The sequence below is a fragment of the Protomyctophum parallelum genome (assembly GCF_964188405.1).
Source record: "Protomyctophum parallelum genome assembly, chromosome: 23".
NCBI classification, from domain to species: domain Eukaryota; kingdom Metazoa; phylum Chordata; class Actinopteri; order Myctophiformes; family Myctophidae; genus Protomyctophum; species Protomyctophum parallelum.
Window position 1 is genome coordinate 16,196,769 of NC_139715.1, and position 15,160 is coordinate 16,211,928.

A 15,160-nucleotide genomic window follows, 5' to 3' on the forward strand; every position below is an offset into this window, starting at 1 on the left:
CATTGGGAGCTTGCGTCAGTAAACAAGTCTCATACATCTAGCATGCATCAATGTTGTATGCTAGATCGAAAGGTGTGCGATCAGATCTTAGATCTGTGTGTGTGTGTGTGTGTGTGTGTGTGTGTGTGTGTGTGTGTGTGTGTGCCGAAGGCCGGGGCAAGTGGGCGGGCAGTCCTGGTTGAAAAATAAATCACATAGAAAGTACTGTAGTGCCTCCGTTAACTAGGATCACATAGAGACAGTGTATTGTCTCAGTTAACTAGCTAGGATCAAAGGTAAACCAATAACATAACATCAGTCTAAAGTTCTCTAGTCTAAAACACAGGTCTTCAACAGGGGGTCAAGGACCAACTAACCATCGTTATTCTGGTGGGAACATTCGCTGAAAATAGCCGATCTACAAGCTCACAATGCGGTGCAACGATTTGGTTTAGATTAGATTGATCGATTTTCTGTAGTGTCATGCTTCCAAGGAATCTCAGCCCATATGGATTTGCAGGACAATTCATTAGCATGTTGTAACATTCAGGGGTCATCGCCATGCCAGGCTTGTGGTGGACATTTTTGTCAAAATTCCATTTTTGCCACAGACATACAAATGAGCGGACAATGGAACCAAATGGACCCGTAATTAAGGGTTCCATTTGTACACACTCAAACTTATTCTGAAGAAATGCTGGATACTGACATTCAGTAATTAATTGGGTCTTAAGATCAAAATAAGAACATTATAATGGTGTGTAAAAGAGAAAATCTAACATTTGCCACAGACAAGACAAAGTCTTGACATGGACACATTTGTCCGTGTACCTCTGGTGGTAACATTTAGAAAATACACATTAACATGAATCCAACACAACTGTCAAAAAAGTCTGTGGAGCATCCATACTCACTCAGAAACTTGTTGAAATGTCTCTCACAAGTTCACCAGCCACAGTCCATCTTGTTGTTATTAATGTCAGCTGGTTTTGGTAGAAATACTCAGTGAAAACCCAGCTTCAAACGCACTGATATTAATCGCTGGCTCTTCATTTGGTGACAACATTTACCAGATAATTTAATTTATAAACAGAGCTGTTTCCAGTTCCACAGATCTCTCACTCTCTCAGACTGTTTTCCTTCCTGTTATCTTTTTTTAGTCCCACCCCCTGTCAAACCTGCAAAATGTTGACTAGAGTTGATTGACAGCTGTCCTGTGTGGCCATTGCCCAATGGCATTGCTTTGTTTGGGAACCATCTGCACTATGCGTAATACATGTTGTTTTCCGTTGTGACCAACAGGTGTCAGTGTTGCGTTGTGTTTGTGAACTTTGGTCAGCTCTGCTCAGGTTGTTTTACACTCATTTTACTAAGCAGAGCTTAATGTAAACACAAAACAGTGTGACTCTATATAGCTCGCCCCGCTTCTTAAGGTGTGTTTAATTAACTGATTAATGAATTACCTTCTAGGGCAGGGTTTCTAAAAGTGGGTTCACACAGGGCCAGTCCGGGTGCCACAGAATACTTTGATATTCAACATCACTGCAGGTTAACCACTTCAATGTACTGTAGGCCTACTCTTCTCTAAGATAACCTGATGAAGGTCTACAGCCTTGTCTACAACCTTGTTTCCCATTTAAACGCAAAAGTACTGTGAGTGGTGAGAGTATTTTTCTTTTTCAGTGTTTGACATATTTGAACTTGGGACCACCCTGTCCTAAGTCTAGTGTTGGAGTTTGGATGCACTGCTGCCTCCTGCATTATGTGCAAATGTGAAACAGGTGGTACGCAGGGCCATTCAGTGACTTACGAGTGCTTCTGAAACCTGAACCAAAGAGTGAGCTAAATATTGTATAAATGTCCGTACTAGTAGCCCTACTTGTGTGCAACAAGCAAGTAGGCACTCGACAGAGTGCAGTTCTAGTTTATTTTGCCATAACCCCCCATTTTTACTGTGTGGAAACACCGGGGGCGAAACACCCCCCAGCCCCACTGTACTGCATCCCAGTAGACCCAGGGTAACAGAGTACATCCACACATTACACGTGTTTCTTTAGGGCTTTTATGTGTGGTTTCTGGAGCAAAGTCTTCAAAACTAGGTTCAAAGATCCAGGAAGACTTGAACCCCCAACCTTAGGACATGTAGATAGTGTCCTATCACATTAGTCTGTGTACGGACATGTTTATGACCTTTAGACATGAATCCAAAACAACTGTCAATGGCTGTATTTCCCAAACACATGTAGTAGTAGACTTGTAGTGCCGCAAATGCTCATATGCCACACACGCACGCAGTGGTGGCTCAGGGGTAGAGTGGCTGGATGGCAACCACAAGGTTGCCAGTTCGAACCCGGGCTCCCCGAGAGTTAGCGTCGAAGTGTCCTTAAGCAAGACTCTGAACACCTAATTGCTGGTTGGTGCCTTGTAGGCGCTATATAAATGCACCATTTACCACACAGAAGCCTGTGAACATAGATGCAATGGAGGCCTGAGGCCTGGTATGGTAGGCCTCAGGTCTACCATTCTGAAATGTGTCAAGATGTTGGCAACATATTGTCAGGCTATAATGACAGAAAAGCCTTTCTTACCTTTATTTGCAGAACTTACGTTCCCACCAAAGAGGTCCAGGTGTTATTTTGTGCAAAAGTGCATTATTGGCTATTTCCCCTATTATTATAAGCACTCAATGGGGGTTGGGTTTTTGTGCTAATTCGCACCTCCACACATTACACAGGGCTTTTATGTGTGGTTTCTGGAGCAAAGTCTTCAAAACTAGGTTCAGAGTAAAGACCGAGGAAGACTTAACCCCCAACCTTCTGACATGTAGACAGTGTCCTATCACACTGAGGTACCATGCTGGATGTTCTGTTGTAGCTATCCTTCTTCTCTAACCCCAGGAACCCCAGAGTAGCTTCTAGTAGCTAATGGGGATCAAAATAAACAAGAAACTAACAACTATAGGGCCCAGCTAAATGTGGGGGGAGGGTTTCTTTATAGCTTAAGTGTGGTTTCTGGAGCAAAGTTTTCAAAAGTAGGTTCAGAGTAAAGAGGAAGACTTGAATCCCCAACCTTCTGACATGTAGGCAGTGTCCTACACTGAGCCAGTGAGCCACCATGCTGGCTTTTCCTTCTTCTTTAACTTCGCTATGGAATACACCAAGATAGTTAAAATGTTTTTGGAACAAAAAAAATAAATGGTTATGATATTAGGGGAAATAGCCAATAATGCACCTTTGCACAAAATAACAACAGGACCGCTTTGGTGGGTAACAACTACAAATAAAGGTAAGGCAAGGTTCTAGTATGGAATTCTCCTTTAAGAAGGAAGTCGTGCAAATACGAAGGGAAGGAGGGGTTATTATAATGATAAAAAATGGGACTATAAGCGGTGAAGGCTTCAGTGCCTACTGGGGCCTCTAAACTAATCACACACAGCAAAAAAACAAATCAAAATAAATATGCCAACCAACAAAGTAAAAATATTGTGACGGTGGGACGCAGATTACTATGAAAACCTGCAAAACCTGTCTGTCGTGCCGTCAGTCCCTGTACACTCATGACACTACTGCCCCGGCCCGCTGCCACCCTTAGGCCCGACTCACACCTTTCAATCTAGCATACAACATTGATGCATGCTAGATGTATACAAAGGGTGTGATACATCTTGCCCCAATGCATTTCCAATGGAAGTCACATGGTTTGATACGACATTTGTGTTGTATGGCTTTCGGCTGTGTTTCGACTGCCCCCCTCCCCCTCACACAACACAAATGTTGTGTCAAACCATGTGACTCCCATTGGAAATGCATTGCGAGCTTGCATCAGCTATACATCTCATACAACAAGCATACATCAATCTGTTGCGAAGGTGTGAGTCAGGCCTAAGGCCTCACTCACACCTTTCGATCTAGCATACAACATTGATGCATGCTAGAGGTAAGCAAGGCAGGCAGGCAGACAGACAGAGGGCATAAGCACACTGTCGCGCGTGGACGCGTCAGAAGAACCTGAAGCCCTTCTTCTTCGTGGGGTTTTTAGACAGCTGGTGGATGGAAAAGAAGCTCCACCTCCACGCCCGACTGACGCGACGGACAGCTTCCCGGACGCGCTCTCCTCCGCGTCAGTCGGGCGCGGAGGTGGAGCTTCTTTTCCATCCACCAGCTGTCTAAAAACTGTGCGCAGCTGCTGTGTGCAGCCAAAGACGTGCACGACCACGCGCGAAGGTCTGCCTCCGCTGAGAGGCAGGCAGACAGTCAGAGACAGGCAGACAGACAGTCGCAGGCAGGCAGACACAGACAGAGCAAAAGCAGACAATGTACATTAGTTTGTTTTATGGAAAGTCTTTTGTGTTGAAAGTGCCAATTGCACAGAATTATTTAAGAGAGTAAATGGCCAAGGCATAAAATAATGCACATTGCACTTATCTTTTCATACGTTAGGTGGAAATAAAGGAAAAAAAAGTATCATAAATGTTGTCCTTTTATCAACTGGCCCCTTGCCATTTTCATAATGTGGCCCCCCGGTTCAGCTATTTCAGTATCCCTGCTATAGTACCGTATGTCGTTTTTCTCCCTTCAACCTTGAGTAATTTATTTCTTTCATTCAATCACCATATCAGTAAAGAAAGAATACTTTGACTCCCTCCGCTCTCTTGACGCCATGACGCCACGCCATGACCAATGACTAGCAAGGCTACCACCAACGACTAGCAAGGCTACCATGCAGAAAGCCAAGTGGTTAATATGTCTGTGGCTGCAATGTTGGTGAGTTTGACGCTGTTTAATGCAATCAGATAGGACTTTTCTGTTTGAATGAATGGGCTGTCAATGGAAAGTTGCATCTAGTTAGCATTAGCACCTTGCTGGCAAGATGGCCACAGTCTGAATATCGTCAATGGACAGACCAGTGACTGGAAGGTCAAAAGGATCAAAGGACCAGTGAAGGAGCGCTTTCTGCAGCCCCCTTTTTGAAACTAGCTCCTCGCCACTCGCCCTACACACTTCCACTCAGTTTGAGCATAGATATATAAATAATAGAGACGGCACCAGAATTCCCCTCTCATCCATTTGCATTGCATCTCTATATACCTATGCTCAAACCGAGAAGTGTGTAGAGCGAGTGGCGAGGAAATAGTTTCGAAAAGGGCCATTACGCCGCCATGTGTGTCTGTCTGTCTGTGCAGACAGCTGCAACACCTCGCCAATACCGCTGGATGGCACTGTTGAGCAGTGTCTCACACTCACACGCGCCAGGGAGGGGCTAGTACGTATAATTGCACCGCTCAGTTCACACAGGTGTGATTTTTGTTTACCAAGTGCCGATACCTCAGGAGCAGTTTTGTTGACACAACAAACTACTGCGTTTCATAAGGAAAACGTCTTCATTTATACATTTATTTATTTAAAAAGGTTTGTTTCGGAAAGTCATGTTAACACTACCAGTATGCACAGGTGGTGTAGGGACTGCTAACGGCTAGAGGCTGACTGTAAAAATGAACGATATACGTGTACAGAAACGTAAGTGGTGATTTTGTTGGTTTCCCCAACCACTGACTTGAGCAACATGATGGCCACAATGGGCCTACAGCTTAAAAGGACAATTCCACTGTCATTCTTCATTCTCTAAACTTGTTTCAAAGCCGTGTGTTGCCTTTAACTATTTATAATAGAAGCAGAAAGTCTCCGACGGACACGATGACAAGTTGACAACTCAGGGATGTTACACAAGGCTCACACACCGAGTTCCATGTTTCGCACGACATATTGTATTTACGTGGGGGGGGGGGGGGGGGACCTCTTAAATATTACAAAAACAATATTAACAAACGTAACATTCAGCGGCCACGCTAATATTATGAGTACAAGCAGGGGTCACCAACGTGTCCGTGGCAAAGTTTTATTATAATGTTCATTTTGATCATGGCATCAGTTTTTACTGAATGTCAGTCTCCAGGTTTTCTCCAGAATAAGTATGGCAATTATTTTCAGAGTGTTCAAATGGAACCAAACAAACCTGTAAGGGTCTGTTTGGTTCCATTTGAACACTCTCAGAGTTACAGACCTGTTATTCAGGGATATCTATTTGTGTTTCTGGTATTATCCACTGTATGTGGCAAAAACAAATCGTTGACAATAATGTCCACCACAAGCCAACATGGCGATGACCCCTGAGTACACGTCATCGTTAAAGACTTTACAACTGTTAACTGTCACGGTTTACAATTGTCCTTTCCTGCAGTTTTACACCAAACCAAAGGATTGATGACTAACACCACCAGTAAGATACAACACAAAATAAAAAACAAAAGCAGGTGGAAATTAAAGCAATATACAACTACAAAATATTCCCGCAAGGATGTAAACCATGTTGAAAGGTAAAATTGGACTTGGAGATGCTATGAAAAACAAACAAAATACAAACGTAAAAATGTACGTAATAGCTTTTGAATAGCTCCATGTAGGCGTTTAGAATTCAGTCCATTTCAAAGGGAGGGTCGAGGGTGTGGTGTGCTGGGAGCAGCAGTGTGGTGGCAACCTCACAGAGGAAAAGGCTTTTGTTCTCTTTTTCTATTTTAAGGCATGCCTGGACCCTGGGAGCTTAGCACTCTCCAAGAAGGCAATTCAAATGGGTTCCTCTCTAATCAACGTCCACTATATGGGCCAGTTGATTTTCCACCAGTGGGGGCCCAAAAGCAACGCGCAGGGTCGTCGTGGAAAAGACAACAACTTAAATAAAGGAACATTTTATTATCCATCATATTAGTCCAACATTGAATAAACATCTTTTAGACCTTCATATGACTTGATTTAAATATATTCTTGCGCACCGATTTGGTTCTGGATCCGTCCGTGTCACAACTTGGGGGTTTGCTCTACTGGAGAGCAGTGCTAAACACGTGGGGCGTCTTAAAGAGCTACCGCCCGGTCCATCAAAATATTTAAACACCTGTGCGTGGAGTGCCAGGCCGTCTTACTCAGCAGGCCTGTTTTTCGGACACTCTGGGCTTTCCTGATGTGATGTCATAGTCCCCTGGTCCTCCGTGAGAACAGGTCAGCAGCATTATGTACAGCCTCGTAGTGGCGTCAGGGTCCCGACATCAGCGGGCTGGGTTGATTCGTCAGATGTTTGAGTAGCGTCGTCCCCTCGCGGCACCTATAGACGCTCGCAGCCTCGGTTCTCTGGCCCTGGAAGAAGATTGATAGAGAGATGGTTTAAAGTTTAAACCAGCTGAAATCAATACTATATCAGTATTACGATATTAACCAGGCCGCCAGTTGCCCATGTATGGTTTAAACTTTAAACTTTACTGCCTTTCAAAACGTTTACGAAAATCAGATTGAACCAAATTTATTGTTTTGATCTAATGTATTGTATACGGTATTAAAATCAAAACATTCAGCTGAATATTAGTTCATTTTCGCTGAATGTTCGCATATTGTTATAATCCAAACAGTATTGTATTGTTTCCATACATCAGTGCTATTGAAAACCCTTTACGTCTGTGTGTTGTTTCGAAATTATTGAACCAATGGTGAGGCAGTATTGCATCGTTTAAAAAGTATAAGGTTTTCTTCAATTATTTAAAAATATATATTTTTCATTTCCTGAAAAATGAACATTTTGGAGTTAGGTGGTTTCTTCCCGACAGCAACGATATCTGCTATTTTTCAACAGCAAAAGTTTAGAAATAATGGTTAAAAGTGGTTCAAAGTTGATGGTGATGGTTTAAGCCACTACAGATGCTGCTCGTCCCGTTTGAATTCTGACCTGTAGTGTTCATTGAAGTCTAATCTGAAGCTCAGGAAACGCAGACTCTCATCTGTGCTGGTCATCAGCAACACCAAGAACTGCTGGACTATACCCTGAGAAAGGGAAGAGGACAGCGTTGGTTAACCCATTTAGACCTCAGGACAATTCTACAAAATGTCTTCTAAATCATGGCAGTTTTCTGAAAAAACCCATGTTTCTATGTCAGTGGTTCTCAAACATTTTCATGTCAAGGACCCCCAAAAATGTATTTGCTGCCGACCCCCATCTGAAAATATGAACATTGGACATGAAGATGGATTCATCTCAACGACAGTAGAAATGGAATTCCGACTACTATCATGAACTATCATGAACTCTGTCACTGGGAGCGAACGGAGGGACTGAAACTATTCAAATAGGAGACCCTTACTCTCCTGGGACTGTATGACCCGTAACACAATGGATGTTAATCATCATACTATAATTCATTGCACCACCGACATGATCCTGCACCTTTCCTTTTAGATTATTCTATCCTTTATGCCTGTTGTTTTATTATTGACGTCTTCTGCACTGTATTGTATTGTGTTGTATTGCATTTGTGAAGCACTTTGGTACAATGAGAGTTGTTTTTAAATGTGCTATAATACATTTGATTTGATTTGATAATTCAGTCAATGTCTGTCTGTCTGTCTGAATGTCTGTCTGTGTGTCAGAAACACCGCCGTATCTCCTCACCGCCTGCACCAATCGCTTTTCACACAGGCCATAATAAAATAATAAATTAATAAAAAAAATATTAGTGAATTAAAAATGCGAAAACTATAAAAATATACTGTGAGGCCCAAAACGACCCACCTGTTTACCAAAAGAAAATAATGTATACTATTCCTTCATTCACCTGTTAGAAGTGAATACTGTCCAGTCATGCATTCGTCCAATTACCTGGTAGAAGTGTGTGAGGATGCGGAGCTGGGAGCGCATCTTTGGTATGGTGTCTTGGAAGTCCTGCCTCCTCTTGTTCTCCTCTGCCTCCTGTTCAGCCGTCACACCCCACTCCCCCTTGGAGATGACACACACGCACACGCACACGCACACACGCACACACGCACACACACACACACACACACACACACACACACACACACACACACACACACACACACACACACACACACACACACACACACACAGTCAGCCCACTACGTCCCGTGGAAGACAATCTTCAAATGTAATTTGAGAAGAAGTAGCTGTCATCAAGCTCTTCCGACCATAACGATAATCGACCAATTATGAGATGGCGTTCACACGAAAAATGAACTTGTGTTTCCGCTAAGCCGCTAGGCAAAGCTGGCTTTGACTATTTTTGTATCCAGCGGGTGATATTTATGTTGACTGCACAGGCAAAACGGAAATAGGGGGGAGGTGGAACTTCCCCCTTTCTGTTTCTGTTGATTTACAGCTAGGGGAAAGCATTTGTAAATGGACTATATACACACAGAATAACTCTTCCTATTTCTGGGTCCCTTCCCCTACTTCCTCACCAATGACACTAATTACCGGTAAGGCTCTGTTCAATTTAGTGTGCAGTGGTTCTCAAACCACACCCATAGGACCCCCATAACTCTAAGAATGTACAAATGGAACTAAATTGGTTTCATTTATACACTCTCGGAGTTACACACCCGTACGGGGCCATTTGGAACCCACTCAAGAACACAGCAACTGTTTCCAGTGAGCCAACACGCACAATATCAGCACCCCGACTCTTGTTTGACCAGAATGGAACAGAGCCTTCATTTTGCAAAATGCAGGTCAGTTTAGTATCTCTTCAGTCAAACAGACCGTGACGAAAAGTCACGGTAAATGTACCTCGCCCTCCCTCTGCCTCTTCCTGTCATCAAACTGCAGCCGTAGACTGAGCTCTTCCAGGGCAGAGCGGTACAGAGTGTCCTGGGCGCTCTGGAACTCGATGATCTGGTCAAATATGGCCCTCAGCTGGTTCAACATAGACTGGATGGAGGGAGGGAGAGAGAGATAGAGATGTAAGGGAGAGATAGAGAGGGGGGAAATTACTTTATTCCATTCTGGGCGGGAACCCCTTTTGGTGTTTTAAGCATTATGTTATACTTTAGCTATTGAAAAATAGCAGATCTACAAGCTTGTAGGTCTGCTATTTTTGAAAAATCGCGAAAATGTGTTGCAAATCTTTGAATATATATATTCTTTCAGAGCGTTTTAACTCAAATCTTTGCTTCTGGTGAGGTCCCTGGAACAACATATTTGCAGATGGGGGTCGGCGGCCAAATACATACATAATATATTTGGGGGTCCTTGGCATGAACATTTTCGAGCACCACTGACATAGAAACACAGGGTTTTTTCAGAAAAACAGCAGATCTACAATCTCACAGAGTGGCTTGAGCTATGAGCTATGAGCTATGAGCTTGTAGGTCTGCTATTTTTGAAAAATCGTGAAAATGCGGCACACATCTTTGAATATAATATTCTTTCAGAGGACTTTTTTTAAATTTCGACGTCAGGCCTAAATGGGATAATGCCTGATGCGTGCCTTACCCTGCTGTTGTTGTCCAACAGGCATCTGGAGATGATGGAGTCCAGGAAGACCTCGTGGGCAGCGATGATGTGATCCAAGTCCTGCGCCTGCTGGACCTTCTTCAGCAGCTCGTCCCAGGAGCACTCCAGTACCTACACACGTGCACGCACGCACACGCACACCATACATATGTATTAAGAACTTAGAAGACATGCCAATGTTAATATGGGTTTGGTAAAATGGTTTAAGTAACGTACCTCAAAGGTGATGTAGTACTGCATCTGGTGGATGAAGTGAACCATCTCTGATGCCAGTATGTGACACTGGTGTAAAACTCCAGACAGCTCTGGGAACAGCACACGCACGTATATGCAGTATGCACACACGCACACGCACACGCACACACACACACACACACACACACACACACACACACACACACACACACACACACACACACACACACACACACACACACACACACACACACACACACACACACACACACACACACACAGGTTAGAGGTTATGGTTTCATTGTCTCCACCAGGCCGAAGGCATGGGGAAGAGTATGTTTTGCACTCCGTGTGTCCGCCCGTCCGTCCGTCCGCGTACAGCTAATCTCCGATGCCAAACTGTGCACACACACTTCCTGGATGCCAACGACTAACCTCTGCCCCAATTTTTTCACAATGGCCCGTTATAGCGCCACCATGAGGCCGATTTTTGCAAGACACATTTCATTATATTACCTGTGCACATGTTATCCATACATCACGTAAATCGGTATACACCATCTCTATAGCCATGTGATCAACACGGACCTGTCCGCTTCTCCATATTCTATCCCCATTGGCTAAGATTGCCTTTCAAAGTTTGCATTTTGAACAAAATGCCTCAAATCATGAACACTAAGTGCAATTTGAGGGGAGAATTTCATGCACATTCCCACTATGCAGAGGAAGAAATGCACACATCAACCTCATGGTGGCGCTATAACGGGCCCATTCGTGCATTTACCTATAACTGCACCGATCTGTGTAAAACGTTGTATGCACACTCCCTAGAGGAAAAGGAAAAACCTTTTGACCTACATTTTTCACATAATGTGACCGAATACAGTGGTTTGAGACACAAGGGAGCCATGGTCATTTTTCAGTTTTTTACATTTTATGAAATTACATAATGTAAGCTTTAATATGATGAATTGTTCATTGAAATTGGGGCGAAAATGAAGAAGATCCATCTGAAACTTGTTGAACCAGAAACATCAAACTAGAGAATTTCCCCTTCAAAGATTTCAGCACCTCTAAGACCCAGGAATGGGTGTGACATTTACATGTTGTAAATTATGAATACAAACTGTTGCCTAATGTGTCTATGTCTTGTCTGTATCTTGAACGGTGACGTCATGGACGCAAAACTAATTTCAGTGCAAGCCAACAATGAAGTTGTATCGTACACAAGCATGCCATAACCGATAACGAACCTGAACAATAGATTACCTAAATAAATTACAGAATTGAATCACTGGAACACTGGAAGTAATACGTCAAATAGTCAAAGTAACACATTGTGTTGCATTCCATTGTGAGATGGTATAATGCTCGCCTATCTCGACCAGAATAGTGGTTAAAAGGGTTGCCTTGATGTGTGTGTGTGTGTGTGTGTGTGTGTGTGTGTGTGTGTGTGTGCGCGCGCGCGTGCGTGCGTTTACCTGGCATGGTCTTAAGCAGCTTGGCGTTGCACATCTGTCCCTTCCAGATGTCTGTGAGAGTGTACTCCATCCTCTTAGCACGCCATAGGAAGTTAAACACACGCAGATAGTGGCCCATACATTCTCGTGTGAACACCTGGAAAGCGCACACACACACACACACACACACACACACACACACACACACACACACACACACACACACACACACACACACAGCTAAGTAGTTGTATTCGTGTGACAACAGGGCAGAGTGTGGTTGTGTGTGTATGAAGAGAGAGAGTGTTACCGTAGCGATAGGTCCGTCTACATGGTAGTCTAGACTGAACACGTCCCAGCCAGTGTCACCAGGAGACACCTATATGTAGAGAGACACATTATAAATAGTAATACAGACGATTACTGGGAATAATCCAGTCATCGGTTGTTTAGCACACACAGATTAGACACACCAACGGACCGACATGCGGATACAACGGTCTGACATGCGCTGCTCCTGTGCTTGCGGTTAGGGTTCGGTTAGGGTTTGAGGTAGGGTGTCGGTCTACTGACAGTTTTATTTTTTACAACGGCTAAGAGGCGTAGACCAGCTCCGTGGCTTTGCGCCCTGAGACTGGGAGATCGGGGTTCGATCCCCCGGCGAGTCATACTATCGACTCTGGAAAATGGGGCACAGTGCCTCCCTGCTTGGCACTCAGCACCAAGGGTTGGAGTCCCTGGGACATACTAGCGTCATGTCCAGGGGGTGTACTTGTGCATCAAGCTGCCCCACGCTACAGAAACAGGAGATACAGTATAGGCTCCTGCCCCTATGGGCCTCGCAGCTCAGCAAGCAACTTAGCAAGTTAGCAAGCAACTTAAGAGACGTAGTAGTGAGGCACGACGCAGTGCGGAGTTCCGTCGTAAAATCACAAAGTGTAAGTCACCACAGCCTCCTCTAACCTGAATGTGTAGACATCCCAATTTGGCTTACAGTATTTCCATTGAAAGTAGGTTGTAAATAAACCCAGGCACTAGCCCGTACCTCTAGTGAAAGTAGGTTGTATATAAACCCAGGCACTAGCCCGTACCTACCTCTAGCAGGCGCACGTCCAGTCTCTTGAGGATCTCGGCATTGTCGAACTGAGCGTTGGTGGCTCTCACCGCTGTCTCCAGAATCCCTGTCAAGTTGTGCTGGTACAAAGTGGTGGCAGGACGCGCCAACTCCGGTCTGCGCACGCACACGCACACACACACACACACACACACACACACACACACACACACACACGCAAGACGGTTTTCCATCATTTACTTTCAATGGTGGTCAGGTTCTCTATATATATTGTATCGTCTTGTGCAAAATGATCAGGTATCATATGCCTGAGATGAAGACCAAATTATTTTACAGCTGTAGGTGGATAGTATGAAGACAAAAAAATGATTCTTAATATAATAATAAATTAAAGTTGTGTTCTATTCTATTAAACCACTTTCAACCTGGTGTTCCTCATTTTGGGCTGTCATTATAGGTGGGGAAACCAAATAGCAGATCTGCAATAAGCTCACAACATTGTATAATATATTTTTTCTTCATTTTACTATAAACGTAGTACAAGGGCTTAAGTGGTGGCAGCTCTGCTACTCACTTGAGCAGGTCCATGAGGTGGCGTATGAAATTAGCGTTTAGCATTAACGATTATTTTATACTTTAGCTATTTAAAAATAGCAGATCTACTAGCTTTTAGATCTGCTATAAAAAACAGGTCCATGAGGTGGCGTACTATGAAGTACACACTATGAAGTGTGTGTACTCACTTGAGCAGGTCCATGAGGTGGCGTATGAAGTCTCCCTGGCCCAGCAGCAGGTATCTCCTCATGGCGTGCACGTGCTCCAGCAGCAGGTAGTTGCGGTTGAGCACGTCCAGCAGGTACTTGCTGGTGTCGAAGTACGCCGCGTCGATTTTCCCCTGGAACGCCCCCTCCAGGTCGGACAGCAGCTCCGCGGCTGGAGAGGACGGGGGGGGACGGGGTTGGTAAAAAAATGCTGTACATGAATTTAACCCATTTAGATTTAAAAAGAAAATGGCTTCTGAATCCTACGTTTTCTGAAAAGTGTGAGAACCACTGACATAGAAACTGACAACAGAAAACAAGAAGAAGACATGTTGTAGAACCTGCTCTCAGGTCTAAATGCGATAAAGAAGCACGCATCCAGTGTGCTGAGCCAGGCTAGACTCACCATCTTTGGGGTTGTCGCTGGAGTTGGAAGCTGGTGTGATTTTGCCAGGCGGCGTCCTGTCGTGACACACCTGATGCAGGAAGTTAATGGACTTTCCAATCAGCAGAACCTAGAGAGAGAGGGGAGTGGAGGGAGAGAGAGAGTGTGGGAGAGAGAGAGAGAGCTTATACTTTAGCTATTGAAAAAATCTACGAGCTTGTAGATCTGCTTTTTAATTAAAATAAATTATCATGAAAAAGTGGGGCAAATCTTTGAATACATATTCTTTCAGAGCGAACCCTTTTAACTCATATCTTTGCTTCTGGATGGATGGAAAAGTGCAGTTTCTATCCACTAGGTCTCGTTATCGTGTGTTCAACTCAAATGTTTGACTAGTCGTCGTCACAATTACGATGGAGGTTATTTTAACATTACCGTAATTTCCGGACTATAAGCCGCGGCTTTTTACCCATGATTTGAACCCTGCGGCTTATACAACGGTGCGGCTAATCTATGGATTTTTACAGCTAACGCAGAGCCATCTAAGGCTCTGAGCTAACGTAGCTGCGGCTTATAGTCCGGTGCGGCTTATAGTCCGGTGCGGCTTGTATATGGGATTTTCCAAAAATTTGGCTGGTGCGGCTTATATTCAGGTGCGGCTTATAGTCCGGAAATTACGGTACTATGGTTTCCACCTTGTCCTGCAGATAATTATTTCTAGGTTCCTCTTACTGCAAAATGTGACATATTGGTGTTTCAGTTAGGCAAGTGCACCCTCTAGTGGATACTATATCGTCTAAAGGCCTCAGACTGAATTTAGGATTAAGCAAAGAATGCAACTGTATTTAACCCATTTAGGACTGGGATCAGATTCTACAAATGTCTTCTATGTCAGTGGTTCTCAAACTATTTCATGTCAATGACCCCCAGGATTATATGAAATTGGCCGCCGACCCCC

General features: G+C 44.0%; 1 protein-coding gene across 1 annotated transcript in view; it reads right to left on the bottom strand.

Annotated features, from left to right (window-relative positions):
• Window positions 1-6,063: 6,063 nt before the first annotated feature.
• The window catches only part of tubgcp3 (tubulin gamma complex component 3), a 44,458-nt gene continuing 35,361 nt past the window's right edge, over window positions 6,064-15,160 (bottom strand). The window contains exons 13-23 of the mRNA XM_083758555.1: window positions 14,224-14,332; window positions 13,800-13,989; window positions 13,077-13,212; window positions 12,292-12,360; window positions 12,003-12,138; window positions 10,543-10,631; window positions 10,306-10,437; window positions 9,601-9,741; window positions 8,674-8,790; window positions 7,747-7,841; window positions 6,064-7,163 (exon numbers count right to left, since the gene is read on the bottom strand). Of these exons, the coding sequence (XP_083614681.1) occupies window positions 7,097-7,163; window positions 7,747-7,841; window positions 8,674-8,790; window positions 9,601-9,741; window positions 10,306-10,437; window positions 10,543-10,631; window positions 12,003-12,138; window positions 12,292-12,360; window positions 13,077-13,212; window positions 13,800-13,989; window positions 14,224-14,332 (1,281 nt within the window). The 3' untranslated portion in view covers window positions 6,064-7,096. The remainder of the gene's footprint in view (window positions 7,164-7,746; window positions 7,842-8,673; window positions 8,791-9,600; window positions 9,742-10,305; window positions 10,438-10,542; window positions 10,632-12,002; window positions 12,139-12,291; window positions 12,361-13,076; window positions 13,213-13,799; window positions 13,990-14,223; window positions 14,333-15,160) is intronic.